Source organism: Varanus komodoensis, unplaced genomic scaffold, assembly GCF_004798865.1.
Source record: "Varanus komodoensis strain SLA01 unplaced genomic scaffold, ASM479886v1 scaffold38, whole genome shotgun sequence".
Classification (NCBI taxonomy): domain Eukaryota; kingdom Metazoa; phylum Chordata; class Lepidosauria; order Squamata; family Varanidae; genus Varanus; species Varanus komodoensis.
In genome coordinates this window covers 6,540,243-6,564,849 of record NW_025335909.1, presented here as the reverse complement: position 1 = coordinate 6,564,849, position 24,607 = coordinate 6,540,243, and the positions used below count along the sequence as shown (strand labels likewise).

Genomic DNA, 24,607 nt, shown 5'->3' with positions numbered 1-24,607 from the left:
GGGAATGAGAAAAAGGGAGCGCCGGAACGGAGTGCGCCTGTGACGTCCTTTCGGCGCGACGGAAGGGGTGGCTTCTGCCTGGTACGGGCCGCTATGAGCGGGGGTGAGTCTGGGGGCGAGCCGATCTCTCCTCCCTCTCCCCGCCGGGGCTTCCTGCCCGAGCAGAGGGAGCGGCGGGGTTTGCATTGCCGTCCTGGTTGATACTGTATTTCTGTCCCGCCTCTTTCCCGCAAGGGATCCGCGGCCGCTCACACCGTCTTCCTCTTCTTCCTTTTGTCTTCGTAACGAGCCTGGGAGGCTGAGGGTCGGTGACCGACCCAAAGCACCCACGGAGCGGGGACTGGAACCCGGACCTCAGGCCCTCGCCCAAGCCCTGCTCCGCTCTGGCTTGTAGCGCCCCGCTGAATTCGGATGCTGGCGCCCTGCGTATATTCCCGCTGCGTTTGATGGTTGATGGTTTGGGGAAAGTTGCACAAACACGTCAAACCCTTGTTTTTTTTTTTTTTTTTTTTTTTTTTGGCACGACTGTTTCTGAGCCTGTGTAGAGTGCGCCCCCTGACCTCTCCCAAGAAAGAATACGACTGATAGAATAAAATAGGGAAGAGCAAGTGAGAGGTTTAATTAATGCAACGTCTGTGGTGCTTATTGCTGCAGGATCTGGTTATGCTCTCTTAAATGACTTCAAGAGCGCATAAAATGGACTGGAGGACACGAGTGGGAGCATCTGCTAGCAGCTACTAGCCACCTTAGCTGTGATAGAGGCAGGGGCAGTTGCCACTAAACTCCACTTCGGAGGATGGTAGCAGCCTAAGGAAAAGCATTTGCCTTTATGATTTGCCATTGTTTGGATGCTAGACTTGCTGGGATGTTGGTTTTGTTCTCTGGGGCCCTTCTGAAGTTGTGAAAATGTTTCTGAGTGTGCTAAGAGGTGACATGTTATAGACTATACTTTCTGTATTTCGTGTTTTGGCCTCACTGTTTATAATTATTCTCCGGTATCTTGTTTTTAATAAAAAGTGCTGACCCAAGGGAAATACTTGATGTGTCTTGTGAATGTTTTTGTTATAATGTTGTTAATCTTTTAAGTTTCCATTGCCATTTTTGCGTTTTCTCTTTATGAAGGCACTGTGCTTTTCCTTAAACAGAATCAAATGGATGTAGGGAGGGAGGGATTATCAGATAGTAACATTCCTTCTTTTTAAAGGATGCTTTATTAATCAGAACTAAGCGCACACTGTTCTATGTTTCTTTGCATGCTAATAGGATTTATACTAATTGGAATATTACGCAATGTGTTAAGTTTATGGTGTACTCACATCTTTTGAAAAGAGCAGAGCAGAATCACAGCAAGAAAGCACTGGGAACTGTCCCAGTAGCCCTTTCATGTCTGTTTCTGCAGATTAGATTCTTCTGAATGTGGATGATTATAGAAAGCAAAGCAAAAAAATAAAAAATAAAAATCAAAGGAATAGAGCCTCTAAAAATTGATTCTTTAAAAACAAAAAACCCAAAATCAGCTAGTGTTTTCACATCGCTAAGGTTTTTTTTTTCTTTTCTCTAGATGATGAGCTGAATCTCTTAGTCATTGTAGTTGATACTAATCCCATTTGGTGGGGAAAGCAGACGTTAGCAGGATCAGAGGTAAGATGCGCCTCTTGTAATCTTTCAGGTTTATTTGTTTTCTGTTCCATGCATTTTTAAATGTAGCTTGAGTTCCTTGATCCTCACAGATTTAATTTCCTTTTTTGGATGTTTCTAGTTTTTAATAATTTCCTCTCCCACTCTTCCTAGCTTTCATTATCAAAATGCCTCGATGCTACCATGGTTTTGGGAAACTCACACTTATTTATGAACCGCAACAACAAACTTGCTGTGATAGCCAGCCATATACGGGAAAGGTATTGTAACTTTTTGTCAGGTACCTTGGAGAGTGTGGTTGGGGGTGGCTATGAGGTGGGTGCAACTGCAGCCCAAGATTCTGGAGATGAAGAGCAGCGGTGTGGTTGTCTTAATCTTGCTGTGCTTTTGTACTTCTGTGGGATACCTGGACACTTCTTGGAAATAACGTGCTGGGAGAGACGAAGCTTTAGTCCCGCCCAACAAGGCAATTTGTGCATTTTGGTGCTCACTTAGAGGCTTGTGGGTGTTTGCCCTGGGTGAGTTTGTGAGTACGACAGCACGCAGTTGGCCTGGCCTAATGAGGATAAGTGAGATAAATAGCAGCCATTCGGTTCCACTTTGGCGTAGAGAAAGATGGGAAACAAGGTCACTCTGTCATCTCTGTTAAAAGATCAGCTTCATCAGGTTCCACCTTTCCCTAAACTGTTTCCTTTCCAGCTGGCCATCATAAGAGCTGCTATTTAAGAATTGGTGTCTGAGTTTGCTTTTATCTTGTTCTTCCCCATCCCTTCTTCCGCTCTTGTCACATTTATTAGATTGCAAAGCTGACTTCCAGTCATAGGCTGATTTTTTTGTACTGACTATATATAAACTGGTCTAGGAGGCTTTATGGCTGAGGACCAGGAGAAAAATGCTTTAGCAAACAGAAATATGATGGAGGATTTTATATGCTGAAATGTAAGCTAGAAAAAAAAACCGCACAACATTACTTCTGTCTCTTTGCCCTGATATACAGGTCACATGTCTAATGTGTTGCCTGGTGTTTCATATTAACTGTGATGATGGAGTTCTTGAATGAATACTAAACTTAATCTTCTGCGTGTCGTCTTCTCAGTCGTTTCCTGTACCCTGGAAAGCACTGGGCACCAGTTGATGTTTTTGGAGAATCTGGAGAATCTAACATTTTGGGAAGCAAAGATGGAAAGTATGAGTTATTAACGACCATCAATGAAACTATTGCAGAGGAGTTGAAGGATCTCATGACCAACAGTAAGATTAGCTTTCAGTTCCTTTCACTGTGTTGCAGAACCTCTGGGTTGGCCATGCTTGCTTGGGATAATAGCAGTCCAATGCATCTAGCAGGGACTGGCTTGGAGGAATCTGTATTATTAAATAACACCTGGCTTGGGCTTGGCCTGTTCGAGGAGCCCATCTTTGTATGTGGAAGCTGGAACCTCTTCCATTAAAGCTCAGTTTAGAGATATGTAGCATAACAGTATTTTTGAAAGTCTTTTCTGGACAGGTGCTTTAAAAAGCTTTGAGGAGGAGAACAATACATACCTGTTAGCTCTTGTTTCATAGTGGTCCATAGCAAATGGTTGTAGTATACTGTGGAACAAGCGAAACAGCAAATGCAATTCTGATTTCCTTTTGGTTTTGATTGCAGCAGAAATAAAAGGGCAACAGACTGAAACATTACTGGCAGGATCTCTTGCTAAAGCACTTTGCTGTATCCTTTTTGAAACCAAAGTTTCCCAGATTTTTAAAAATGTTCTATCATTTTAAAATCAAAGTGTGCAGATATGTTCTGCAATTACATCTAGAGTCATCACCAGGAAAAATATAATGATAGTTATACTGTGGTTAACATTGTATTGTTACATTTTACAGTTTCATGAGCAAAAAAGAGGGGAATCTTTGTTCTTGTAGAACATATAATATAAATTTTGACAGTGGAGAAGGCAGCAAAGGGAGGGAAGAGGACAGACATGAGGGAGAAATTCAATAAAATGCAATCGGACTTGGATTTGGATTATCAGTGGAAAGAGGGAGGATTAAGGTTTAAACCAACAAGTTAAGGAAAATAGAAAAGTTATCTGTCCAGTTGGGGGGGGGGGGGGGAACCCAATTCACCCATAATTAGCTGTCTCCTATCACATCCAGACCAGGTGATCCTGCTATAATGCCTGGGGGTCATTATACAAACCACACTTGTTTTTTAATGCATTTCTGAATGTTGCATGTCTCAGATATTCACAGGATGATTAAAGCAGGAACAGGTAAAGTGTTCAGTATTTTTTCAACAATGTTTCTATTTCCATTAACTAAATAAAACATTTCTTTAAAAGATTTGTTGCAAATTGTGGCTTTTAAGCGTGGATGGACTCACTGTTTTTCCAGTATTATTACTCTGAATATCGTCTTTATTGTTGCTGGAATTATTTCTTAATATGTACATTTGTTATTTTCATCGCAGGTACTGGTCATGCTTTGACCCAGGGCAAGCACAATGCTTGATTACATTTAGGGGAAAACAAGATATGTTTCCTTCATCCCTGTTAAAATCCCCAAAGAGGCACCATAACCGTACTATACCCTACACAGCTAAGCCCTGGACCTGCAGGACAAGGAAAAAGAAAACCCAGTGACACTTAGGAAGCTACTCAACCTATGATTTACTGGGTGTAGATGTAACACTTCACCATGGTTAATGCCTACTATGGTTTCTAATGCAGCTGTCTCAAATCTGGCACTTTCCAGATGTGTTGGAGTACAGCTCATTTCCAGAGAACGTGGCCACTGCTGGGAGCTGCTGTCTAGCTCATCTGAAGGGTGCCAAGGTGGAGAAGACTGTTCTAATTCATCTTCAAAATCTGAGCTTTTAGATTGTGTTTTGTGTGCAGTTCTTAATCATGATTTGGGAATATGGGAGGCTGCGGTTATACTTTGTCAGAATCTTAGTCTACTTGGATCAGTATTGTGTCCTCAGGTAGTGGCTCTGCAAGCTTTTAAGTGCAGAAGAGTCTTCACCCTCCTTTGGTCCTGGCTTTTTTATCTGGCAATTCTAGAGGGTTAATCTGGAACTTTCTGCATGCTAACCTTGTGTGCTACGACTGAGCTGGGGTTAAATTGGGATATAACATTTAGGTATAGTTCAGTAAAACAATCTATGAGGTTAGCACAGAGCCCTTGTGAATGGAAAAATCGTAGAAGATAGTATTTAAATTGATTTCAAAGCAATCATAATTTTCTTTTCTTTTCCTTCCCCTTCCACTCAATATGTAGCCGGCCAAGAAATTAAGTCCAGGATTTTGGTAAGACTTGTCCGACTTCCTTGACAAAAATTTAGGCCCCATTAATTCTACGGAGTAGGTAGCCTCTAGAAATCAAGATGTGCTGTTTTCTTTCCCAGGTCATAAAAGCTGCTGAAGACAGTGCATTGCAGTACATGAACTTTATGAATGTAATCTTTGCTGCTCAAAAGCAGGTGATGATGTGCACTTACTATAACACAGATAGTCAGATGCATGTGTTTTGTGTCGGTTTGCTGTTCGGTTTTTAACTGACTTCCTCTGTGTCAGTACCAAGTGGTGTAGCAGGAGGAGATGGCAGAAAAGCCAGCATGCGTGTGTAAATACGTATCTTTCTTGCTCTTGCCTTTTTTCTCATCCTCTTCCAGGGAAGGGGGTGACACTGTGATCCACATTTTGCATATGCAGCGTCTAGTCAATGATAGGCTTAGGTTACTATGTGATGTCTGAACCTTAGCAGTGTAGGTTATAGAAGCCACAGTTCACCTACGGTTGTTAACCTACACTTGTTTAACAGTGTAGGTTAAACAAGCCACAGTTCACCTACAATGTGTTCTTAAATAGGTTGCTTGATCCACACTTAATCTGCAGTGTCTGGGTTCAGATGTATTGTAGCAACCTCCACTGGGCCCGATGGGGGATTGCATGTACAAATTGTGACTTTGTGACTTAACAAACCCATAATTTGCTGCCAATGTGTGCAAGTGGGGCTTCTGAAATGCTGTCCAGCCTGCTTGCTCCAAACATGGATTCTTTGTGTTAATATTTTTTTCTCCCTCTCCTTCCTTCCTTCTTTCTTTTGGACAGAATATCTTGATTGATGCCTGTGTTTTGGACTCTGATTCAGGGCTCTTGCAGCAGGTATGAAGTATGCTTTCTAATGATGGATGATTGCATGTCCATGCATGTATGCATGCATATATATACACCTTAAAAAAAAACTCTGACTTTTCACATAAAATACTGAAACACTGCTGTTAACAGTGTATTTTAAAAATTACTGCATTGGCAATAACAGGAAGGAATACAAAAATGAGTAAAATGGAGTCACGGCAAGAGAACTGCCAGTGGGAAGGGTGGAGTCTGGGAGGCTGCTTGGACAAACAGCCAATGCTGTGAGTGTTGCTCCATTTCCACGGCTGGTGACCGACCTTGTCTTGGACGTGTCCTGTGGGAAAGCAACCTCTAAAAGCAGTGGTTGGGTGGCGGCGGGAGATTGGCATGACCACCTGGGCAACCTCGGAGGCCTGGGTGAGGCCCCTGCACCAGATGTTGTTTTACATCTGGTCTACCCCAAATGATAGCTGCTGCTCCCCAGGGCTTCAGGCAGGGAGCTTCCCCACCCTAACTTGCGATGTCGCCATCTGGCGCCATCTGCATGCTTGGCATGCGATCTGCACTGAGTTACCCTTTCAGTCTTGGTCTTGTCGGACAGGCACTGCTGTTTCAACACAGGTCATGCCATCTTTTCCAGGCTTGTGATATTACTGGTGGTGTCTACTTGAAAGTACCCCATATGCCATCTCTTCTGCAGTACTTGCTGGTGAGTTCATCTTACATCAACCTCTTGTGCTCTAAAACTGCTCCATAAATTTTTCTCATAAAAGAATTACTGCGGTGGAAGTTATATGCTTATGTGGTATTCTGGAAAGTACCTTTTCCCCTCTTGACTATCGGGATGTCCAAAACCTCCTACATCATTGGATGGATGTTTGACTTGGTGATCTACAGGGCAGTGGATGGAGAACCTTATTTTGTGTTGTTTTAGCTAGTGAGAGTTGGGATTAGAGAGCACGTACCTCAGATTAACAGGTGCTGGGGACAGGCGACAGGGGATGGCCCCATCTGTCAACTTCCTGAGGCTTGGAAGCAGAGAACTGAGTCAGGCAGACCTTGTTAGCTTTTGTTCTTGGTCTCATCCTGGAGCAAACAACCCTTTGGTTTGTGGGTTTTTCTTAAGGGCTTTTTTGAATTTGACTGGTCAGGGATGAAGTACCCATGTGTCTCCTGTAAGTGAGGTGAGGATGCAAGTGGGGGCATTCTTAGTGGCAGCCCCCTGTTTGGGGATTCCTTCCCAGAAGAACCAGTTAGTTCCCACTGAAAATACTTTTAGACGTAAGCGAAGGGACATTTCACTGACAGAAAGCGTTTGATTTTGAACTTGTTTTTGATGTTTTAAGGTTAGACTATTGCTCTTCTTTTGGATATTTCTATTGTATTCCTAGGATTTTATTGTTTTACTGGCAGTTGTTTTAATAAAAGAAGCTGGTTTGTGCTCTTTTTGAGGAAGGGCAGAGTATAAACACTTCAGATAAATAAAATAGGAAGCAGTATCTTAGGAAGTGGAGTCAGATGCAAAGCGGTGTCTCTTGGGGTGAACACAATGGCCAACTGTATCCTAGAAACCATATCCTGGAGTACCTGTATACACAAGTGCAAATCCACATCCAATTTACTATAGATTAGGGACTTCAACCTAACTTAAGGGAAAAACCCTTAAAACAGTCAGGACACAGAAACCCTTCCCAATCGATTGTAGATCCTTCTACTAATGCATTCTGATCTCCCTCCACCCTAGAAGACTCTAGACTAGCAATTTTCTCCTAAGTTCTGAAACCTTTTATCCTTGCAGTGGGTTTATTTGCCGGACCAGGAGCAAAGATCTCAGCTGCTCCTCCCTCCCCCTGTCCACGTTGACTACCGAGCCGCCTGCTTCTGCCACAGAAACCTCATTGAAATCGGTTATGTCTGCTCCGTGTGTCTGTCAAGTGAGCTTTATCTCATAGTCACTCTTGGGATGTTGCTTGCCTTCTGCGATCTTAAAGCAGCCGGTCTTGTCTGAACGTATCTTTTCCTGTTCTGTTTTCCAGTATTCTGCAACTTCAGTCCAATTTGCACCACTTGTGAGTAAGTGTCCCTGAGAGAACTTTTGAGGCTGTTGCAGGCATGATTATATCTTTTCTGCTGTCTGTTTTTAAACATAAAGCAAGTGTCTAGCCTCTGCTCTTACAGAGGTCGGGCTTTAGAGACAGCTTGACAGGGATTGGACAAACAGGCCCGGCTGAGCATTCCATATCCCGTGGCGATGATTTCAACATCCTGTCCTTTCTCGTCCACTTGACACTGCTGGCCACCTAACCCACCCTCCTGCCCTCATCTCACTTTTTGTCATTGGCCTTCCTGAGCCGATTCGTTACCAAAAATCCTAATTGCTGAGGGCATGATTCCACGCATGGGTCAGCACAAAAAGTTCTAAAACGTCCAGCACGGCCCCAGCCAACTATGCTGAGCTTTGCAGGGATCTTGGTCTAAACACAGATAGGATTCCGTCTTAAGGCAGTGATTCTGTGCAGGCTTACCTAGGGGCAAGTCCTGTTGCCCTCTGGAGAACATCTGTAGCACTGCAATGCTAGAAACCAATCTTCCAAGCAGAAAAAATATATATGTAACAATGCAGCTATGTGAAGTTTAGCTGGATTAGCACCATTGATTTGGAATGAATATTTTGGAATTTCTTATAAGCAGAGGTTTTTTTCTGGAGTACATGGAATATACATAGTTCAACCCAGGCAAGATTCCTGACTTACTCTCTTCTCTTATTCCAGGACTGCATTTAAGATTTCTCTGCCTGCTGTCATGAAAGCTAAGAAAAAGAAGCTTAAGTTGGCCATCTAATGGCATTGGGAATGTCTGTTGCCTTCTGTGTGCAATTCCACGGCTCGGGTAGTGGCCGTAAAACTACCCGTGATACTTGTGAGATGCCAGAACAGAGAGACCCGTGTTAAAATGGACAGACAGAGCTAAGCAGCTCATGAAGCTTTGGGCACAAATCTAGTCTCTTGCTGGCAAATGGCAGTGCTCTCGTTTACCCTGTGTGTGGTGAAGTCGTCATACTGAATCTGTGATTGCCTGCAGCTGGTGGAGATAAGAAGACGGAAGCGACCCAACCCAAGGGCCTCCTGTACTAGAATATCCTTGGACCAATGTCTAACAGAGCAAGCTAATTTAAACTCCGATTCTCCTTCAAAAGCCGTATTTCGGCATCTAATTCCCACCTGTTCCCCAGCAACTGAAATTTCAGGGCTCAGGGGCTGGTCCTGCAGAGCCGTTCTTAAGAGAGAGAACTTCCAGTTGAACGACTGCAGCAGCATTGCATGCTGGGCTGCTCTGAGCTAGGCTCTCCAAGACGGTTAGCAAGGAGTCTTGCGTGTTTCCAACGTTTCCCTTTTAGCAGCGTTACCTGCATCTAGTTCAGGTGCATTTTCGATTCTTCTGCACCCATGCCCTGCTCAGCCAAATCTTGTGACAATTACCATCAAACCATCCAGTCTTTTTCCTGCGGAATGTTTCCCAACATCCCACTGCTTCCAAACAACTGCTTGATAATTTCAGGAGTGAAAATCGGTCACGTGCTTCCTTTTCTGGATACAATGAAAGATCTGTTCTGTACCAGAAAGAAGATTCTGATAAAGGCAGATGCTCCTTGGAACAGGTTGGTTCTCTTCTGAAAACTAGGGAAAGTTTGGCCTTCCACACGTACTAGCAAATTTAAAACTGTGTGGCAGCCGTCTCCCACCTGTTTTCTTCTGGATGTTTTTGCTTTCAGCTCCCACCTTCCACAGCCAGCATGCATGCTGATTGGGGATGATAGGAATAGTAGTCCAAAGCAGCTAACAGGTACCAGGTTGGGGAAGGATGTTCTCTGGTTTATCTTTTCCCACATTGGATCAACTGCAAGGAAAGAGCAGATTGATCGAGGCTGTTGAGTCTGTAACCATCTTGTTCTCATTTTCTCTCCGTTCAAGAGCAAGCATTTGTCATGTGGTTTTATTTCTTTGAACATTGCCATGGCTTGAAAAGCAGCCAAAACACTGATACTTTTTTTCCTGCAGTGCTCTTTGGTTCCTGAGCCCAAATCTAAAGACTTGCGTTCCATTTGGCAGTCCAGGAAGAGTCCTTTCTTCCTAGAAACTGTATAATTTATGGATCATCTCTGTGTTACACCAACTCTCTTACTGTTTGCCAGTTAACGGCTGTTCTGTTTTAACACTGTTTTGTAACTTTTCCTTAATAAATTGTTCATAAGAAAACAGACTTGGATGTGTAAAACAAGAAAACCCAAAAGCTTTTCAGTAGCTAGGATTTACCGAGTCACTTTCGACATGGGCAGGTCCCACCTAGGCCAGTGACCAATCAAGGCATATTTCTCGATGACTTAAAGGGATGTGTGGTTTTCTGATCCGGTTTCCTCACGCAAATCCCCTCATCCTGGTGCAGTAGTGGGTCTGACCTAGCGTGAACCCCAGTGAAGGGCTTTCGTAAGGCTCTTAAGTTGGAGTTCAGGAGTGCCTTCGTATGTCCTAAGCCGTGGTTGGTGGATGGTGCTGCTTTTGTTACCTGAACAACAGTGCTCATGGCCTGGATATCAGAGGTAGAGGTAAATATTATACTCTTGTTATTGTTGGTGCTTTTAATTATGTACCCCCTGAATGATGCTTCAGAAAATTAGTAAATCTAGATACTTGAATTTGGGGATTTTGGTCTAAGGGATTCTCTACAAGAGGTATTTATTGTGCAAGCTTTAATTGTCTATTTGAAATAAAGCAACATTTCCACTTGTGTATTTACACTGGTTCCAGTGTACCACAGTGCCACCTAGGGGCAAAGTAGTGGGAACACAGGAAAGGAAATGCTGCTTGCATAGCTGTTTGGGCTTTGGTTCTTTGACCAAACTGAAAGTAGATTCAATTGATTAACAGCCTCATGTAGAAGAGCATTGTGGGCCTCTATTATGCTGCCTTCCCCAGCTTGAAATCCAGCTGATAATGTGCGCCAGCTGAAAGATGCTGGTGGTTATAGTCCAGCGGATTCGGAGAGCACCAGGTTAGGGAGGGCTGCAGACGCTAGCTGAAAGATCTGACATTTTTTTCAGATGGTAAATTACAAGAATAGGATCTTTGGGAAATAGTTTTTATTTTTGCTTTAATTTTAAGCTTTAATTTTAAGTACATAGTGATACATGGGATTCATAGACACTGCCGATAATTTTAGGTACTTCCATTGGAGGCTCTTTTCCTTTCGATTACACTGTTAACTTGCCTCGGATGCCACATTTCAAAGCCCCAATTTTCCTTAGGCTCTAAGCTTACTTTGCAAAACTTGGGAGGGTGAGTTGCTGGGAGCTCACAGCCTTCGGCTGAAAAGATCCGGGCATTCGGTCTGGCAGAAAACTTGGGATCTAGGCTCTTCCAGCTAGTTGCTCTTGAAGGCAGAGAAGAAAATGGGACATTACAAAGCCGTTCTGTGCCAATGCGTCTCTCTGCCGTCTCTCTGCTGACGGTAACCCTGGGGGCTAATTTCTTGATCATAAGCAAACGAAACTGCTTGTTCTCTTCGTTCAGTTGTCTCAGTCTGCTCAGTTTCTGACATTCTAGTCTTTTTATGGTCTGAGGGTAGGAGCAGAGGAAAAGATTAAGAGAAGGAAGGCAGTCAACTAAGAGTACCCATTTAGTGCATTTTAGGCTCACCTTTAGCCAAAAAGGGTTCCCAAGGCAGCTTAAAAAGTTAGTTTTAAGACGGCCACTATTTACAGGCTAGCAATCTAAAAGAGCATAACACAAAAGGAAAAAGTCAGGAGGGGGGGGCGAATGCATATTCAGGCTGTAGATTCATAGCTGCGATTTCCTCTTTGGGGTAATAGGACCCTCTTCTGTTGCATCGGTTCACATGATCTGTGGTGAGGAAATGGGATTCCACCATTCTGTTTCCCGCAGTGGCCAACTGAATGTCTCATATCAAGCAGGACATGAAGGCTTCTGTACACTTTTAACACTACTTCCCAGCGACTGGCACTCGGTGCTGTGTCTTACCCAGAGACTGCGTATAGCAGCTGTATTCACTAATGGCAATTTTTCTCTCCAAGTGCTGGTTCTCATGTACTCGGAACAGTACAGTCTGCACACGAGGAGGAGGAGGCATCAGCTGGCTTGAGAAAATGCCGACATTGGCAGAAGTTAAAGCACCCCCTCCCCTTCAGTGGCCACAGAACACTGCGTTTTGCAGAGTGGAATGGAAAATTGTGGGGATGAGAATGGAAGAGAGTCTCCGGAGTGCTAGCCTCTTTCAGAACAGGACCATTACATGCTGCGATATTCTGTTGCAGCTCCCACCTTCCTTGACTAGGCGCCTCCGATAGCCCTACCCTCATCCTGCCCTGAGAATCGGCCTAAGCTTTTGCAGCCATCGAAACTCATGACTATCGCCACATCTTGCAGTTGTTCTGAACTCGAGCCAGGAGATAATTAAATAGGCCGCCTTACCACAGTGAGGTTCTTCTGCTCTTTGAGAAATTTATTCTTCACTCGCTGGGGTGCTGTCAGCAGGTCTGAAAGGCAGAGGGAATAGAAAGGGTCATTCTGATACAAGAATGACAGGCAGATCTTTGGATCTGCACTGACAGTCATTTCTGTGCCGTTTTCCCAGCTGAGCGATGTCACCAGGATCATAAGGGGCGAGTATCTGTCTGTCTTCTCCCAGAGAGACCCATCCATTCAATGCAGTCTCTTAGCAGATGACCGAAGGGGAACTTTTGGATAGGTGGAGGGGACGAGGGAGGGAGTGAATATCCTGCTTGACTAGTTGGAGCCAATTGGATGTATCCCCTCTGGGCATGAACTGACACAGTGAGCTAAACATTTATCCAGTCTTTGATGAAGGTCAGCCCAGTGACCCTGAATCTTTCTGAACAAAGCTCTGATTATTTCCAGATTCTCCTCTCACCCCCTGCAGCTTTTGCCCCATCACTTTGAGTATATCATCCATAGAAAACACCTTCAGGTGCCAGCTTTGATCAGCTGAGCTTAAATAATATGCTTTTTAAAAGAAGCAGCAACAAATGAAATAGAATGGGTTACCAGTAGAAAATTCAGTCCTAAGGGCATTAGCCTGCTGCAGGGAATACCTAAAACATTTCTGGGACACCGTAAAGTTGAACAGATTTACACAGCAACCCTATGCCTGCTTGCTCAGAAGGCAACCTGCTCTGTTGTGTGAAACTTCCTCATAATGTCTAAGATGAATTGCAGCAGATGCTTTTGTCCACAGATGTTTCCGCTGTGATAAAACTGTAAGGTGGCACAGCACTCCTTAATAGGACCCACGCTTTCATATCCTGTTTTTCCGCTGAATGTGGTACTCAAGCAGGCGAACAACAGATACTTTCTTTAAAACATAACAGAAACCAGTGAAGAGACCATAAGGCATGCAATGATAAAAGGAACCCAGTAAAACCCCCTTCAGCTGATATGCTGGTAGTCCGCTTGAAGAACCCGTGGGTGCTGGTAGGACAGTAGAGAGTCGGTGCTTTCCAAAGAAGGGCCTTTCCCAAGGATCCTAAGACTGGGGCAGGCTCATACACGTGAAAATAGCCTAGGCCCAAGTCATATATGGCATTATAGGTCATTACCAACACACTGAATTACTCCGTCCTTGCAAGTCGTAACAAGGGAGTCCTGCTTTGCCCGTAAGCAGCCCTGGATAGTCTGTCTGCAGTGCGATAGTTTTAGACACTTTTCAAGGGCCGCCCCATAAGGAGCATGTTAGGATTTTCCAAAGAGCGTTCCTCAGCAATGTCGTCTTGAAAAATGAGAAATTGAGGACATTCTGAGCGAGCAACACCTCAGGAAAAAGGTGTTTTCCCTACGTTTGTACTATGTAGAGTTGTAAATATAATTTCCTTGGTGTCACAAGGTGGCGCTATAGGAGTTTTGAATTGGAGCTGGCATCCGGATTAAACATTCACATTTGTTTTAAGGGTAGCACGGTGCAGGTCGTGAACTTGGAATGGGTAACAAGACTGTCACGGCTGAGCAGGTACATCTTGGTATAAAACTGTGGAATGTAAGGGGGATCTCCATGGTTTTGTCTCCTAGCAACTCTGCAGGGAAATTCGTTCGAAATATCTGGCATATTCTTGTTCCAAAACAGCGTTCAACTTAAAAAAAAAAAGGACTTAGAAAAGTGCTAAATAGCATTTCTCTCCTCTTCCACACAGGAGAAACGAGGGCAATGCCTCTTGCTATGAAAGTTTAGACAGAAAAAAAGACATGCGATTTCCAGCATTCTCCTGCCAGCTTAGAAGACTTGTATGCAAAGAAAAGCAGATCCAGCTAGTAATGCATTTACACAGGTCTGTGAGGAAAGCAGCCGGAATTCCTGAGCATTTCTTCCTATTCCACGGGTCGAACCGACGAGGTTCGGCACAACTCTTCAAAGAAATCTAGGAACGTCTGCCGCAAGGGATGATGGGAACTGTAGGAGAGCGGAAGATCGAACCGCGGCTGGGATATACCATTCATGCCGCTGGGAGGGGGAGATCAACCGTGAAAGCAATGCTTGCGCTTCTCGCCGTTCGGCGTACCTAAGCGTTCTCCCTGCAGCCGCTCTTATAAAATGTCCAGACCCTCGGGCTGGGGTTTGGAGGCTGCACGCGGGCCTTTTCCCCTGATGTTAGAGCGCGTGATTGGGAGGAATGGCTCTGCCTGGCCGGTCCCATAGCAACCGCGGGAGGCCACGGGCAAAATGGCGGCGGTCGCCTCTGAGGCTTGCTCCTCTGCGCGCAGCGGCCCGCCTTAGCAGTGACTCCGCCTCGCTATGCTTGCCTGGTGGCTCCTTTGGGGGCTGCTGTTGGGCTTCGGGGCTCGGGCCCAGGACGGGAAGTCCGGTGGGTGGCGTTGGGCAGGAAAAGGGCAACCTGCTTGGTGGGCTTCTGTGCTTTTTACTCGACCTTTCCCCGAGCTGGTACCTCCCAGACGGGTTGGGCGAGGACTCCTATAATTCCCAATCCAAACTGAGGGTAATGGGAGTTGCAGCCAACCCATCCAGGCAGCACCAGGTTGGAGAAAGCGGCTTTAAAGTGTTCAGCATTAACAGCTGTGTGACAGCCAGGAATCCAACAGGTGTAGATCTTCTCTTTTGTGCCATCTCTGTGGCAGAGAGAAGAAAAAGCAAAGCATACCGTAACTGTTCATAATTTCTCTCTGCTACATAAAAGAATCCTTAGCAATGTCTACTCAGGTCCTATTAAAGAAGACATGTGCCCAAAGTCTTCTGTGAACTTTTGACAACTTCTTCCTTTTCACAGTGTAACTCACTCGCTCTAGAAGTTAAACATTGTGAGATGCATGGAATTAAACATGCAGTTCTCTGGCTTCCAGTTTGTAGCTTGAAGTTACAATACTTCATAGAACAAAATCTCAAAAAGCAGCGCTATGAAACACTGCTATACTTCTATATATTTTTTTAAGTTAAATGGATGCTTGGATTTTATAAATAAAAACATTTAGCAACTTGCTTTATTCTTGGAATGGTCTGAAGTGGAATTGTAAGAAGGGGAAGACACATCGTTTATTGTGCATATGACCTATTTTTCAGATTTCCAGCCTCCCTTTATATTAATGTCTGGGACCACAGTCACGGCTTCTTTGGCTGGCAGCTTGGCAGATGTCTTCTCTCTTGCTGTAGTAGACAATGAAACAGGTAAGGTTTCTTTTGAACCATTTTTCAATTTGCATTCAGGATTGTGAGCTACTTTCTGCACAAAAGCTCACTGGAGAGTATATGCACTTCCCTGTTTGGAAGACTTGCTTCCATCCTTCTTCCAACTCTGGTGGGGGCAAAGCCAAAAAAGAGATACAAAAGAATGCGTTTGCTAGAATACATATTTTGATCTTTGCTCTCTTCTAGGATTGCTGCCCTCTGAAGACTGTAGTGGAAGAAACAGAACTGGTGACTGGAGTTTGAATGTCACATATCAAGTGGTTAGTTAAAAAGAAAAAAGAAGATTCCATAATTTCAGTGGCAGTTAAATATCGTAAAAAAGGGCTGTGCCATAAATGCCTTCTCAGATGCTGAACTGCAGTTCCCATCAGCCCTAGCCAGAAGAGCCAATAGTGAGGGATGATGGGGGCTGCAGTCCAATAAAATCTGGAGAACCACCAATTGGCTACCCCATCTTACTTTAAGCTTAATTTTATTCATTTCTGAACTGTGGAATTTGCTTGTAGCTTATTGACATGGGACCCATATAGTTACTGTCCCTCATCAGAAGCATTGGGACGTACCAGAAAGATTCTGGCCTTTGGCTTCCTAGACAAAAATGATGCACAGTTTTGCATATACTAACTTATATATGCTGTAAAGTTTCTCCTTTTCTGTGTGTGTTTTAAAAGGAGCTTGTTCGCTAAGGTGACCGCTTTTGTAAAAAAGGATGTATGGACAGGGGAGAGGAGGGAGTTTAATCCTCCCTCCAAAAAAAAAGAAGAAGCCCCAGACAGGAAAATTCAAGGTAGGAGGGCAGTAGCCAAAGGCCCAGCCAATCCAGAGGGCTCAGAGGCAACAAGATCGTCAGGAACCCAGTGCCCGTGGTTCTCAGGGTGCTGGGGCAAATTGCGTTCCAGAATTTTCGGGCACCAAAAAGAGTTGTCTTTTTGTCTAAATTAGGTATATGTTTATTGCCAACAATTACATGTGGAATACCAAGTGCACCTTTCCATGGCTGCCGGAGGACTGCAGCATTATGTACATGCATTGATGATATAATTGGGTGCTTTTTTTTTTAAACAAAGGCTGCAGTGTTAAGCACAACTAACTAAGGCACATTGCCATTTTATTCCCTCTGATTTTCTGGACAGGGTCTGGCCAGTGTTCAAGGTTGCTTTACAGCAATTTGCCTTAAAATTTCTGTAACACGTAGCACCTTTATTACCAGCAGTCAAATTATGTGTTTCAGAATATTTCCAGAGTGACTGTGCACTTGAACAAGACTCCGCACCTGTGCACTGAGAACCTCACCAGCTGCTGCTCAGAGGAACCTTGCGTGCTGGAAGCTTTGCAAGTCTCAGCTTGTCACGGGTTGAAGGTCGTGGCCCGTCTGTTGATCCAAGCTAAAATATATGCCAATACGTCCTTGGGAAACATGACAGGAAAAACAGAAGGTAGTTCAGAGCTTGTCTTTGCACGCAGCACAACGGCTGGGATCTGCAGAAGCGTGTGTGCATGTGTGTGTCGGTCCACCCACTGTGAGGCTTGAATGTTTTGGTCCAGCAGCCCTGCCACTTCAAAACGGATACATTGTGCTTGTGGATGAAAAGCAAATTTACCTGTATTTATTTAAAGGACACAGAGTTGCTTTTCAAGTCTGTAAACTTCACAAAGTAGATTGTAGTATATTTTCTCCCCCACCCATGTATCATTACAGGTCCCCCGCCATGCCAGTCAAGAAGTGAGGGAGAAAGGAACTCCTTAAGGTTCAGTTCCTTAAGTTCTTCTTTCTTTTCTTCTTTTTAACAGATAATGCGACAGTGATTCCTAATCAAGTGTTTCAGCCTTTGGGCTCTTGCCCCTGCAATCTTACTGCAGGAGCCTGTGATATCCGTTGCTGCTGTGATCTGGTACCAATATTTTGTTTGGTTTAAAAAAAAGTTTAAGGAAATCCCACAAAGGATTTGCAGGAGGACTGTGCATTGCTCTTCATATTCAGAACTTTGAGATGATAAACCGACAAAGGCTCGTTTCTATGGGACTGCTGTTAGTAGAATAATTTGGTAAAGAGGGAAACACATGAAAGGGCAGGGGGCCCTCTGGATTGGCAAGAAAATGGAGCCACCTCCAAAGGGCGACCCTTGCCGAAGAATCGGATATCAAGATAAGTTAACATAGCAAGTTGCTTGATATCTTGCCAGAACATTTGCTCGTAGTGTCTATGATGCTTGACAGTGAGGGGTCTCTCTGGGGTCTCAGCTAGAGGCCTTTCCTATCATTTGTTACCTCGTCCTCTTACCCAGCGATGCCAGGCGATAAACCTGGGGCTTTTTGCTCGCATGCCACTGAGCCGCAGTCCCTTTCACCTCTGCCTTTTGCCCTTGATGTTATTCAGCCTTGCTAGCTTGTCTAATTCTTTTGCATGTCTGTCTTTCAAGGAATGCTCCTCAGAGATGAAGCAGCTGTTCAGCGGGTCGTGTTTTAGAGGTGTGTTTGGTGGGGACGTCAACCCACCTTTTGACCAAATGTGCTCCGCCCACCCAGGAAGCAGTGCCCCTGACTGGTTTCCCTTCTTATGCGTGCAGTCCTCACTTGACAATACACCTTTCCTGGGTTATTTCTATCAAGGGGCATTGTAAGTATGGAAGCTCCTCTCGTCTTTGGGTGTGATAGGTGTGTGCATGCATGTGTGTAACCTCTTTCCAGGATATTTCTACTTTTGAAAAAGCTAATTAAAACTCTGCTTTCCTTGATTTCATTTCACATAATTCCACCATGTGTGCAATAAACGACATTTCTGTATGAGCTGGGCAATAAACAGCCTCTGCCATACTTTTAGTTGCCATCTTCCAGCTTCCCGGCGGGGGGTCTCTTCAGGCTTTATGGTGCAGACTCTGTGGAGGAGAGACTGGGCTAAATGTGCTTGTCCTGCATATTGGTCTACTAGATGCCCTCACGTGACTGCGATATAGTCATGAAATCTGTGTGCTTAGCCTCAATTTTTTGGTTGATTCCTGGGTTCCGGGTGAGCATGTTTGGGAGTGGAGGAAGAGCATAATGGTTTAGCATATGCCTCTCAGGAGATACAACCTGCTCTTAAAAATGGCTTTGCAGATCCTCACGTGAAGTCTCTTCATTTAAGATTCCATTCCAAACCATCCCAGGAAAACTTTTTAGTGGTTACAAGCAAGGAGATCCGATTCTGAACATGCAAAATGAGTATTTTACCATTCCTCAGGTAACAGCATGAATGATCTTTTTTGGTATGAATTTAGAGCTGATAGGGGAAGGAAGGAGAAATTGTGCAAAAATAAAGCTGATATTCCGCTCTCTCTTTCTACATGATGTAGCAATTCCTAGCTGGGCAATGTGCGAGAAATGCCCCCATCGCATTCCTTCGCAATGTTGAAGCTAAATGTCTCGCTACTTGTAAGGAGGCTGGGAGCTCGATGCTTGATAGAGCAATAAACAGCGGTACTGGCGGTATGTTGTTTCAGAGAATAGGTCGTTTGCTGTTGTATCAGTCCTTTGGTTGATCTTAGGCTTCACAGTTTTTGGTAGCTGTGAACGTCTCGCTGCGGTATTGCTCCCCGCTTAAATTGTCCTGTTGCACTCTTCGTTATACTCCTGAAGACAAATGATGCAGGAGTTGATGAAGCACAGCTGCAACTGCAAATCACGCTGAGACAGCCTTCCCCCAACAGTCTTAAACTTCCATTCCCATTAGCCCTAACATGGTCAATGGTAAGGAGTGGTGGGAATCGCAGGAGAGCACCAGGTGGGACGTGGCTGCAGGAAGAGCATCCAAACTCCCATCCGGCAACAGATCCTGTTCAATATCTCATCCTTCTCCCATTAAGGAACACAAGGTGCTGGATTCCTGGTTCCCACCGGGACTCCCATCCAGGCACTAACCCAGGTCCGCTTAGCATCACTATGGTTACTTATTACCTGGAAACTATGGCCCATCAGCATTTATGGTGCCAGGTTTTGAAGGGAAGAAGTGACTGGAATTAATGCACACACCCAGCTGCCAATGCTGATGGGTTGCTGGTGCAGGGAACTGGCAATCTAAGCTACAGATCCATCGCAATACCTTGTTTCATGCAAATTGCTATTTAAAAACATCCGTGCAGAAAAAGGAATACTGCACTTGAATCTGCCTTGCTGAGATGAGAAGAGTATCTCCTGCCCTTTCTTTATAGATGGGATGTATGTTTTTAGACCAACTACACTTAACAATTCTTTTTGTTTCCAGATGCCGTCAAGCCACAAGTGACTAAGCAGATAAAATTGAATGTAGGTAGCTGTGCTGGTACAGGTAAATATGTATTGAGTGTAAATGTACACATATAAAGCAAAATTAATCTGAGTGCAAGCTCTAGCAGTGATACTGAGAGTTCTGTTTCAATTTTTCTTTGTTTGCAGAATGCAGAGATACGACGTTTGCAGAAGATTATACAATCATATGGGAAGGCAAGAGAATAATAGAAATTAAAGTCAAAGTCCTTACTGGAGTGATATGTTCAGAAGGTACCATCAAATACCCTTTGCATGGTTTAATCAGAGCGCCTTTCCCATCCTGCCCCCAGCATGTTGAATTTGTGCCATAATTTTATTAAAGAATTGTGAGATTGTAAATGGAAACAGATTGTTTGGGCTTTTGCCATGTGTCTGCCATAGACAAAAGCCAAAATTGGCTGCTAAGAGCAGTTGAACATTATTGACTCCATGCTGTTTACACCATATCTTGTAGGTTAGCTATGAGCACTTCATGATGGTTGGAAAATAGACATCAGTTGTGCTGCTCATCCAAAAAAAGTAATATCTGGGTGGCATCTAAAAATCACAAGGTTCTCTCAGTTTTGAAATTACCTTTATAAAAGCAACCTGAAACATGCAGCATTTCTGCAAAGTTTCTGGTTGTCAAAACTTAAGTAAGGGCACAATTGTAGGACTTTCTCCTGTGTGATGGTACTGGATGAAAGTTTTAACCAGATCATGTTTTTTCTTTTTTTTTTCTTTAGAGGTACTGATGCAGAAGTTCACCGTCAGCTTTGTGAGTGTAAATGCTAGCAGCACAGAAGAATTATCTGGGAATCCAGGTGAACTGCCTCCTTGGCTTAGAAGACACATGTTTTTATACCTATGGTCAGCAGTCAGTGATACTCAGTTTTCTGTATTTGTTTTGTCTTTGGATGTTTTGGTTTGGTCCTGTCAGGACCCGTTACCCCTCATCGTACAGCATCATGCTACATGTGCACATCAGTATGTCAATTTTCTTAGTTTTTTGTGGAATCCAAAGCACTGAAGCATTCTTGCGCATACATTTGTGCTGCGGGCTTTGCAGCGGGTGACAGATTTGACTGGCCTTGGTAGTCCAGCCCAGATGCGTGTTTGCCAGGCTCCTGCTCCACCCCTTCTGGTCTGGCTTATGCTTGGACCTTCTGCAGTGACCCGTGGCCTAGGAAGCCACCTCCCGCCTCACCCAGTGCCCTTTGCTGCAGGGGGTTGAAGTGGGGAGCATGCTGACATGCTGGCTGGTGCTGGAGCCCGCAGCCCAGGGTGCCTGCCGCCCGCCCCGCTCGCCAGCAGGGCAGTGAGGCAAGGAGCGTGCTGGCTGGGGCATCTCGCCGTTCTGCCCCAGAGCAGGAAACGGGAGTGGGCGTGAGGGGCGTGCCGGCCTGGCCTTCTGCTGTGGGGCGCTCGGGTGCTGTGGCATGGCAGCGGCCAGCCCACGCTCAGTCTTCCGGTGGAGGTTGAGGGGCGCAGCCCTGGGCGATTGCCTGGACGGTGCCTGCCAGCTCCTGCGGCTGAAGGCTGGGCGGGAGAGGAAGGCAGGGGACTTGCATGGCATTTGTGCTCACAGTAGGGCAGGGGCCTCGGGGTTTGGAGGCCAGCGTCAGCAAGACCGAGACCATTTTTGGCAGTATCGTCAGCACTGATGGGCGTCTATGAAACCTCACAAAATCCCCTTTTTCCCTATGTAGGTTATCAAGTTGGCAAACCAATTCGAGCAGCAAATCTGAATTCTTCTGATTTGGTTACCACTTTAAATCTTTGGAAGCCTGGTACTACATTTTTATATTCATTGTTTTGGGATTTCAATATAAATAACCATTTTAAAATCAGGCTTATTACTTTAATGCTAATTTTAACTTTTGGTAGCAGTTGGTTAGGTGGTAATAACATGATCAATTAGTCATATTCCGAAATATAATAATGAAGCATCCTACCCACTGAAAGCTTTCAATTGCTTTTCTGCATCATCTTCTGATGTCTAAATGCTTCCTTTGAACGGCTCCAGAAGAGAAATATTGAAAATACTAGCATTAAAAATCTTTCCTAGTTCAGGGACATTGCCTTAGCTTTCCAGTAGAGCGTCTGCTAAGATAATTCAACCACGTCACCTTAAATGGCATTAAAACATAGCGTAGATTGGATGTTTAAGATGAGCCGAATCCTACTATGAGAAACAATGTTTTTAATGTATACTTGAGGATTGTTGTTAAAAAGAATATTGTATAAAACGTCAAGCAAGAACCTTAAAGAGATATTGAGGATTTCTGAATTCTCTTACACAGATGGTAAGGGCTCATGTGCGTCGGCCGGGCTCACGCCACTTTTGTTTGGATTGAATTCAGTCTCTGGATGCATTGAAGAGGTCGATCTGAAGGACAGCTGCAGTCAGCTGAGGTGAGCAGCGTGTTCTCCCTGCCTGCTTGTCTTACTTGGTAATGTGGCTGAATTGACGGCATGACCCTAATCCTAGTGTTAAAATCCTCATATTTTTGATCGAAAGGAAGTCAAGTCATTCATTGAAATACACTGGTTTCTCAAATGCTGAAGTCTGTCTTTTCAAATAGGAAAATATGTAATATTTTGACTGACCAAAAAGAAAAAGTTGTGAGTTCAGTCATAATATGCACGTCCTTGAAATGAAATGCTAAGAAATGCTACGAGGGCCAATGTGGTATAGCGGTTAAAGTGTAGGACTGGAACTTGGAATATCTGGGTTTAGTTGTCGCTCAGCCATGAAGTATATTGGCTGACTTCAGGCTAGTCACTCGAGTGGCATTTTAACCCACCTCATAGGTTGTTACGATGAAAGGGAGAAGAGGGTCATCCTGTGAACTGTCTTGGGTTTTTGCAAGAGGAAACAAGGTGGGATCCGAATATAATAAATAAAATTTGTTTGCAGAGAGAATGTTGCTAAAAGACTAAATTCCTTGGTGGAAGTTAGCCATGTTGGGAAGAGAGGCAACTCCAATGCCAGTGTCCTCGATGACTGGGTGGAGATCATCCGTGAGTAGCAGCGTCCTGTACTAGCAGTCTAATCGCTTGACTCCGGACAGCCACAACATTTTTTCTGAGTTACTCTCTGACATATAGAACGGCACAAGGAATACGTATACTTCCTTCATATTAAACTTGAAGTCTGCAGCTGACCCTTGGTGTTTTAAGGAATAATTTTCTGAAAAGCGTGGAAAACAATGTATGTTACTCAAAGTGTGCCCACTGTGCTCGGTTTGATTTATTCCCTAGTAAACGTGGCTAGCACTAGCCTAAGCAACCTTGTCTTTAAAAACCCAAAAACCAACCCCCCCACAAACTCTTTCCCATGTAACTTTGAAAAAGAATAAATTATTCAGTAACAGATTCATAAGTTTCTTTGAACAATGTTTTGTTCCCATTAACAGGTTTAGATACACTTGGTCCCAATACAAATGAAAGTTTTGAGAATTTAAAAGGCACCTGCCCCGATATTCCCGCACACTTGAATATTCAGATAATCACTGCTGATGTGGGCGCTGTCGAAGGGATTCCGCAGCAGGAGATACTTGGTGTACAGCTCAGGTTTGTAACATCCTATCTCTGTAGCCACCGCAAATGTTGATGTCGCCTTTTTACCTAAGAGCTGATACAGGTGAGAACTGATTATGTAAAAATATTACAAAGCACACAAGTACCATAACAATGCACAGTCTAATACCTTCAGTGTTTCTACTTGGGCTTGTTGATCCCTGAATACCTGTTCATAATATTGATTTTCCCCTCACATGCAGCTTTTCAATGGTAACCTGGCAAGTTCAGTGTCCAATTATCTGTGAAGATAAAACCAGCACTCTGCCTATCTCTGTTGCGGTACAATTTATTAAAATACCGGTTCAACCTCCTGTTCCAATGACAAGGTAACTCTCTTGCCTGTAGTGTAACTTCAGCTCTAGTAAACATGTCAGCACTAGTATCAATCGCCTAGTAATAGGGCTTCCTAGGAAAAGGTGGTAGATTTGTGATGTGGATTGATTGGACCTTGTATGCATTCTGGGTTCTGTTTTCTGTTAATATTGGCCCTTTTCTCTCTCATTTACACTACAGAGAGAACATGTCTTAAGTTTCTGTTTTGAATTGTTCTGCAGATTTCAGATTAACTACACAGAATATGACTGCAGGAGAAATGATGTTTGCTGGCCCGAGCTTTTTTATCCCTTGACGCGCTACTACACAGGTAAGACACTGGGAACCTGTTGTGAAGACCTGGAGAATAATTTTTAAAAATATAATTAATTTTTCTGAAAATTTATAAACCAAATCTATTCAAATTTTTAAAGTGATTCCTTCTGAAATTATGAATACAGTTAAAATGCAAGCAACATAGTGTCCTGCTATTAATTTTTTATTTTAAATTTTCAGGAGAGCCGTACTCCCACTCTCTTGCTAAAGGTTTGGTGCTGGTATTTTTCATCCTAATTGGAGTAGTGCTGAGTGTTCCTTGGAGAAATGACTAAGTATGACTCTTCAGTTTACCAACAGCAAAGGCAGCCATTTTGATAAAGCTTTTTAATACTTTTAATAAGGACTTTTCAAGAAAAATTATGGAAACATATTTGTTTTTAATGTATATTTTTCTAAGGTCAAACAGTAAAATAAATATAATGTATTTACAAAATCATAGCAGCATTGTAATTCTGTGAAAATAAGCCAGATAATTCAAGTTTAAAGAAACCCTTGTTATTTATAGCACTTTCAACCTTGTTCTCTTCAACCAAAAAAACTTCCAGAGTGACCTAACTTATATAGATTAATAAGACTGCCCCTGCCTTCAGGTTTAATCGAAAAAGCATTGCACAAAAGGA

General features: G+C 43.9%; 3 protein-coding genes across 8 annotated transcripts; 2 read left to right on the top strand and 1 right to left on the bottom strand.

Annotated features, from left to right (window-relative positions):
* Positions 1 to 49: 49 nt before the first annotated feature.
* GTF2H3 (general transcription factor IIH subunit 3) lies at positions 50 to 10,021 on the top strand. 3 transcript variants are annotated; one of them, XM_044440506.1, is made up of 13 exons: positions 50 to 103; positions 1,562 to 1,641; positions 1,792 to 1,898; positions 2,735 to 2,889; positions 3,290 to 3,349; positions 3,870 to 3,899; positions 4,906 to 4,934; positions 5,033 to 5,107; positions 5,739 to 5,792; positions 6,406 to 6,474; positions 7,564 to 7,699; positions 7,802 to 7,838; positions 8,537 to 10,021. In XM_044440506.1, the coding sequence occupies exons 1-13, from the start codon at positions 94 to 96 to the stop codon at positions 8,604 to 8,606; spliced, it is 912 nt and encodes a 303-aa protein (XP_044296441.1). In that variant the 5' UTR covers positions 50 to 93; the 3' UTR covers positions 8,607 to 10,021. The 3 variants fall into 3 exon arrangements, with proteins under 3 accessions (XP_044296441.1, XP_044296440.1, XP_044296442.1); XM_044440505.1 differs by having other exon boundaries at positions 3,287 to 3,349; XM_044440507.1 differs by having other exon boundaries at positions 63 to 81; positions 3,287 to 3,349.
* On the top strand, positions 9,407 to 24,425 carry TCTN2 (tectonic family member 2). 4 transcript variants are annotated; one of them, XM_044440504.1, is made up of 19 exons: positions 9,407 to 9,423; positions 13,984 to 14,118; positions 15,363 to 15,467; positions 15,675 to 15,748; positions 16,720 to 16,924; positions 17,280 to 17,380; positions 17,909 to 18,105; positions 18,585 to 18,708; positions 18,821 to 18,953; positions 19,729 to 19,791; positions 19,899 to 20,003; positions 20,498 to 20,575; positions 21,461 to 21,541; positions 22,055 to 22,166; positions 22,672 to 22,775; positions 23,171 to 23,327; positions 23,537 to 23,662; positions 23,891 to 23,979; positions 24,165 to 24,425. In XM_044440504.1, the coding sequence occupies exons 3-19, from the start codon at positions 15,386 to 15,388 to the stop codon at positions 24,257 to 24,259; spliced, it is 1,926 nt and encodes a 641-aa protein (XP_044296439.1). In that variant the 5' UTR covers positions 9,407 to 9,423; positions 13,984 to 14,118; positions 15,363 to 15,385; the 3' UTR covers positions 24,260 to 24,425. The 4 variants fall into 4 exon arrangements, with proteins under 4 accessions (XP_044296439.1, XP_044296438.1, XP_044296437.1 ...); XM_044440503.1 differs by lacking the exon at positions 9,407 to 9,423 and adding an exon at positions 13,769 to 13,802; XM_044440502.1 differs by lacking the exons at positions 9,407 to 9,423; positions 13,984 to 14,118 and adding an exon at positions 14,520 to 14,652.
* LOC123028565 lies at positions 10,950 to 12,511 on the bottom strand. The gene is made up of 2 exons (XM_044440508.1): positions 12,251 to 12,511; positions 10,950 to 11,377 (listed from the first exon to the last, which is right to left on the bottom strand). Exons 1-2 carry the CDS (start codon positions 12,479 to 12,481, stop codon positions 10,979 to 10,981), a joined length of 630 nt encoding a protein of 209 aa, XP_044296443.1. The 5' UTR covers positions 12,482 to 12,511; the 3' UTR covers positions 10,950 to 10,978.
* Positions 24,426 to 24,607: the final 182 nt, after the last annotated feature.

Excerpts from the sequence above, each read along its gene's own strand:
- GTF2H3 (XM_044440505.1), top strand. Across the intron at positions 6,475-7,563 it reads CTCTTCTGCAGTACTTGCTG|TGGGTTTATTTGCCGGACCA; the intron begins GTGAGTTCATCT and ends TTATCCTTGCAG. Across the intron at positions 7,700-7,801 it reads CTGCTCCGTGTGTCTGTCAA|TATTCTGCAACTTCAGTCCA; the intron begins GTGAGCTTTATC and ends TCTGTTTTCCAG.
- LOC123028565 (XM_044440508.1), bottom strand. The coding sequence starts at position 12,481 with ATGGATGGGTCTCTCTGGGAGAAGACAGACAGATACTCGCCCCTTATG. Across the intron at positions 11,378-12,250 it reads AGCAGAAGAACCTCACTGTG|ACCATAAAAAGACTAGAATG; the intron begins GTAAGGCGGCCT and ends TCCTACCCTCAG.
- TCTN2 (XM_044440500.1), top strand. The coding sequence starts at position 14,788 with ATGGGAGTTGCAGCCAACCCATCCAGGCAGCACCAGGTTGGAGAAAGC. Across the intron at positions 18,709-18,820 it reads AGTATTTTACCATTCCTCAG|CAATTCCTAGCTGGGCAATG; the intron begins GTAACAGCATGA and ends TACATGATGTAG. Across the intron at positions 18,954-19,728 it reads AATAAACAGCGGTACTGGCG|ATGCCGTCAAGCCACAAGTG; the intron begins GTATGTTGTTTC and ends TTTTGTTTCCAG.